At 46.9% G+C, this 5,738-nt stretch overlaps 1 protein-coding gene across 1 annotated transcript in view; it reads right to left on the bottom strand.

Annotated features, from left to right (window-relative positions):
• KSR2 (kinase suppressor of ras 2) overlaps nt 1-4,995 on the bottom strand; it is a 516,345-nt gene extending 511,350 nt beyond the window's left edge. The window contains exon 1 of the mRNA XM_017887889.1: nt 4,749-4,995. Within this exon, the coding sequence (XP_017743378.1) occupies nt 4,749-4,928 (180 nt within the window). The 5' untranslated portion in view covers nt 4,929-4,995. The remainder of the gene's footprint in view (nt 1-4,748) is intronic.
• Between the last annotated feature and the right edge of the window lie 743 nt (nt 4,996-5,738).

The following is a 5,738-nucleotide window of genomic DNA, read 5'->3' as shown; positions in this document are numbered from 1 at the left end:
CCGGGCGACAGAGCGAGACTCCGCCTCAAAAAAAAAAAAAAGAAAGAAAATTGCAGGGTTCACAAAGCCTAAACTCTTCACCATCTGTCCCTTTCCAGAAAAAGTTTGCCAGCCCCTGCTGTAGGCTGCCATCCAAGGCAGGTGAATCGCTTGAGCCCAGAAGTTCAAGACAAGCTGGGGCAACACAGCAAAACTTTGTCTCTATTTAAAAAATGCAAAAAATCAGCCAAGCATGGTGGTGCATACCTGTCATCCCAGCTACTCAAGTGGCTGAGGCAGGAGGATCACTTGAGCCCTGGAGGTCAAGGCTGCAGTAAGCCATGATTGCACCACTGCACTCCAGCCTGAGTTACAGAATGAGACCCTGCCTCGGAAAAACAAAACAAAAAAGCTTATACTTTTCTATTATATTCGTTCCAAAAGCTTTGAAGACTTCTATCTCCTTCCGCAAAGGGATGAAACTTTGTTGGTCTGACTGTCTAATCTTTAGCTGGATCCCAGAAGTCAGTGGCCTAAATTCATTTCCTATGACAGGCTACCAGGTACCCTCCATTCTGGGCAAAATGGTCTCTAGGCTGCCCCATGATGGCATTCAAATACCTTCATCCGGTTCGTTGTTCTTGTCCAGCAAGCTCTCCCCTTTTGCTGCAATCTAAACCCTCCTCATCCTTCACTCCAAATCCCCATCTCCCCAACCAAGCAGGTTTCCCTGCTTTGCCAAATGTTTTCCCAGGTGTATTCTATGGAACAAAAATCCCAAGAGAAATCCTTGGGCTGGGTGTGGTGGCTCACACCTGCACTTTTGGAGGCCTAGGCGGGCAGATCACCTGAGGTCAGTAGTTCAAGACCAAACTGGCCAACAAGACAAAAGCCCGTCTCTACCAAAAATACAAAAATTACCTGGGTGTGGTGGTGGGCATCTGTAATCCCAGCTATTTGGGAGGCTGAGGCAGGAGAATCACTGGAACCCAGGAGACGGAGGCTGCAGTGACCCGAGATCGCGCCACTGCACTCCAGCCTGGGTGACAGAGCAAGACTCCATTCTATCCTCTCTTGGAGGCCTAATACACATAGGTAGCATATTAAAGGCTCTGAGAAGTCCTGCAGTAAAGATGCCTGTTTCCCTTTGCTTAGCTCAACTCTTCCCAAACTTATTAACTATAGAATTTGTTTTGTCCACAGAACACTTATTAACTACCAGCATTAAGTACAGTGCCTAGATGTCAGCATTTGTTGAAAGAATGAAAAATGCTAACATCCCAGATTTAGGGTTCTACAGAACATACCTTGGAAATGTTATTCAAGCTCCTCCTTCTCTCTAATCTGAACTGCTCCCTTCCATGCCATCTAGTCAACACCACGTAATGCCAATTGTTATCATCATCACAGCTGTCATTCATTTAGCACCTACAGCCACTCTGTTCCAGACAGTGCTAGACCCTTGAAAACATTATCTCTTTCAATCCTTATAACCACCCTCTGAAGCAGGGAATATTATTTAATTATTGCTGTTTTGCCAAAAACATAAAACTATAAATCAGAAAACTTAAATCACTAGCCCAGACAAAGTAAAAAGAAAAGCTAGAATTTACAACTATATCAGTCTGACTCAAAGTTCATGAACTTTCTTTTCCACCAAAATATCTTCTGATAATGTGCCATGGCTGCCATCGCTGGCTGTCTACTTACTTAATATCTACCTGTGCCTCCTTCCACACTAGCAGAGCCCTGATTTTGCATAGAGTGGCAACATGTCATTTCAGACAATGGATCATGATCCATCTAAGCCGATCATGGTGGTGTTCCCACTTCCCCACCTCCCGGGCTCCCTTGCAGCTAGGACTCAGTGCTGGCCAAGAGATAAAATCAAATCATCTGCAAGGTGAGGAGGAAGAGATGTCCTGGGAAACCCTTTATTCCTTCACACTCACCAGGTCCTCCTCTTTGCTACCTTGCACCCAGATGTAATCGCTGAAGCTGCAGGAACCATCTTGCAACCACAAGAGAAAAGCCATGAGAATTCCCAAAGACATCAGCCCTGGTATTACTGACCTACTGAGCCAACCGAAGCAGTTATATGTCTCCAGAATTCTTGTTACATGAAGAGAAACCATTATTTGCCTTACCGCAGTGATTGGGTTTTCTATTTCATGCAGCTGAACAAAAACAGGCCTAATGGGCCCACACGTTGTCCCCCATATTATTTACCACTTGGACTTTATCATTATTTCATATACACATTATTCTGTCATGAAGTATGCGTCCTGAAGGCCAAGTCCACCTTGCATATTTTTGTTTCTACAGAAGTGTATACATGCTATTAAATACTGTTCATTATCACCCTTTTCAGGGATCATCTATTCATTACTTGCATTAGTGTTAGCAAGCAGTGAGTTTTCACCATTAAATAGCTGAAATATCACATCTTTCTCCTAATGAATTAGCATCTCAAAGTGTCCATTTGAAAACATGTATCAGAAATACCTGGACTGTTCATTACACGCAGATTCCTTGGCCCTCTCACTAAACCCAGCTAAATTAGAATCTCTAGGGTTAGAGAAGCTGAGAATCTGCATTTTAACAAGCACCCTCATATGGTTCTGATATACAAAAGTAGAAAATTCCGTGCACCCAAATGTTAGGATTGGCTGGACTCGTCTGGACCCTGAGTTACCAGCCCCTCTGCAGGGACCCTCCCTAACCCTACAAATCTGGGAAATAGAAATTGGAATCATTGCTCAAGACCATTCCCTGGGCAAGATGGATGAAAGTGGTTGGCATGCTCTGTAGCATACTGGGACGAGGAACTGAAAACAGATGCATTTCCTACAACTGCAACTCCCCCACAACCATCCTACCAGTGCCTCCATCCCCCCAGTTTAAAAGGAAAACCACTATGCAGAAAGAAGGTAATGCCCACTGCGGCACATCCCCATCCAGGAAGCTATCAGAGGATGGAGCATGTTTGAACCAAAAAAAAAAAAAAAGAAAACTTCGAAGAAACTTACACAGGAATACACAAACTAGCATTTGGGACTCCTGACTCAGAGGAACAGAAGAGAGCTCGGACGGCTTTTTTGGGGTTATCTATCGACTGCATGCAGGTCTGAAGAGTCTGCTCTTGGGTAATGTTCAGGCAGAGACAGAAGGGCTGGATCAGAACATCCCACACTTTTTCTTCCAGCAGCAGAGCTCTGGCCTCACCTGCTCTCCCAAGCTCCAGGAAAGGCAATACCTGTGCCTCCCAACACAAGTCCCACTCTCCCAATACACCTTGACATTGATCTTATTTCGTCTCTGAGGATCACATTTCCAGATGACAGGTGCACACAGACATGCATCCTAGGGTAGCCAACAGCATTCTCTCTCTCTCTCTCTCTCTCTCTCTCTCTCTCTCTCCTTTCGAAGGGATGACCTCCTGCATGTTGACATCCGGCCAAATTTAAAATCACGGAAGAAAAAGAAAGACCCAAAGTGAATCCAAGAAAAGCACCTATCCAGGCTAGAACAGGGGCAGGAGGGCTACAAGATTCACTAGGGACTGACGAGTTCAGGCCTTGGGAACTCATGTGCCAGAAGCAAGATGAACGTCTCAGTATTGCTCATGCCCACTCCACCACAGGGGGAACCCCTTTTCTCCCAGCCCCACTGCCCCCACCCTTGGTAGATGCCAGCTAATGGAAGTTCTGAAATTTAATCAACCCATGTGTATAGCTGGGTTAGTTTGAGAGAAGGAAGTGAGTTGAACCCTTCAAACATTTTGAACAATGCAGATATCCAATGATCTCATGAACACCAGGCATTTGGCAGTTCCTAAGGCTCTTTAAACCTTCCTCCTTTGACCAAATGGCCTTCAGAAAAAAATAGTTTCTGCCATCTTCTTTCTGAGTAACTTTGCATCCATCCCTCATCCCATCCCACTCCCCCAAAAAACTGTTTCAAACTCCCCCTCAAGTTCTGCGGGAGAATGTTACAAGAAGCCAAAGATAACTCCTCCTCCCCGACCCCTTTCCTCTTTCCTCACAGCCCCACTGAGATTCAGGAGTATTCTCCTACACCACCTATGTGTGCTGATTGAGGCATATTTTTTTTTCCTTTTATACGTTTTAGGCCTGCAACAGCTCACTGCATCAAAACGATTGGATTGGAAATGGATAGCTCCATAGGGATTTTTTTCCATGCATCTTGCCTCCTGACATGTATATCACTGATTTAAAAAAAAAAAAATCTAAGGAGCAAAAGGAGGGCGGGGAAGAAGGCCAAGAAAAGAAGAGGTCTACAATGACAGGCGGCCTCATTCTGCGAGCAAAAACCACCTTTTGACCACCTGCAGAATGCGCAAGGTCACGTGGGTTCTCTGCAGCTCCTTAATGTATTACCCGGCACACAAGCCCCCGTGGCATATAAACAAATCCACAAGCGGAAAAAAGAAAGAACTCCCTCCTCAGCCGGGAAGCGAATGATAACGGTAACAGCCGCAACAATAATAATAAATAAAGAATAACAATTACTACTACTACTACCACCACCCAGCCAAGCGCAGACGACAGCAGCACAGTAAAAGGATATCCAATGCAGGCTTTGCAAGGAGAGAAATCACAGAAAAGCAAACCGTGCCCACCTTGCTTGCCCGCACCATCACCCCCAGCCCCCAATAAACAGTCAGAGGGAAAGGGGACTGTGGGGAGAAAGGAGGGGAAAAGAAGGATTGCTTTTTTTTTTTTTTTCCCCGTAGGCAAAACACCTACCTCCAGGGTCCGGATTTCTTTTTGTGTGAGGTCGTTGGAGGTAGCACATTTGGTCCTAAGACCTTCCAGGTTGGAGATGCTCAAGTCTATCATGTTTTGGACCAGTTCGCACTGCTGTAAGGCTTTTTGCAAACTCAGAGGCTGCTGCTCCTCGCTTTTCGTCATGTTTTCCTCATCCATCGCTTGCTCTGCAACCCCCTTCCCCTCCTCCTCCTCCCAGAGAGAAAAAAGGGGGGGGAGTAGAGGTAGTCTACCCCTCCGCCTCTCCAACCACTGCGACTTCTCAACAATGTCTCATGAAGAAGAAATCCAACATCTCACACAGGGTTGAGGGGGTGGGAGTGGGAGGAGGGGACAAGAGCCAAAATTTATTATTTTATTTTGGGGTATCAAGCGGACTCCATTAGAATGTCTCCTCTCTGAGTCTCTGGTCCCTGAAAAGGAGAGATGCTGTTTCTCAGAAGCAAACCAGGTGATGTGATGCTGTCTGTATACTTAGGGAGGAGGAGGAGGAGGAAAAAGAGGAGGTGAAGGAGGAGAGAGAGGAGGAGGGAGAGGAGGAGGGAGAGGAGGAGGAGAAGGAAAATAGCGCTCACTCTTTACACACCGGCTCCTTGAAGGACAAAATTATATATTTTTAGCTGGCTTGCTTTTATGTCAAAAAAAATCTGGTTTGCCCCCCTCCCAGTTGCAGGGACACGGCATGGTCCACGGTTTGGAAGTGCTTTAGCGCGTTCTCAAGGTTCTGTCTGCATTGCTCCCGCGGCTGCGGCGACTACTGCGGCTGGCTGCTGTCTCCTCCCCGCGCTGCTGCTGCTGCTGCTGCTGCTGCCGCCGCCAGGCTCCGGGGGTGACGGTTGCTGCAATAGCTCCTGCCTCGCTCCACACCGACATCTTGCCTGTCAATCAAAGGGCGGGGGGGAGCGAGGGAGCGCCGGAGAGGGATGGAGAGCGAGCGAGGAACCTGCAGGGGAGCGGGTTGGTGGAGAG

This window comes from Rhinopithecus bieti, unplaced genomic scaffold (assembly GCF_001698545.2).
Source record: "Rhinopithecus bieti isolate Rb0 unplaced genomic scaffold, ASM169854v2 scaffold_17010, whole genome shotgun sequence".
Taxonomy (NCBI): Eukaryota; Metazoa; Chordata; class Mammalia; order Primates; family Cercopithecidae; genus Rhinopithecus; species Rhinopithecus bieti.
Note: the sequence above shows the minus strand (reverse complement) of the source record. Positions and strands in the feature narration are given on the sequence as shown.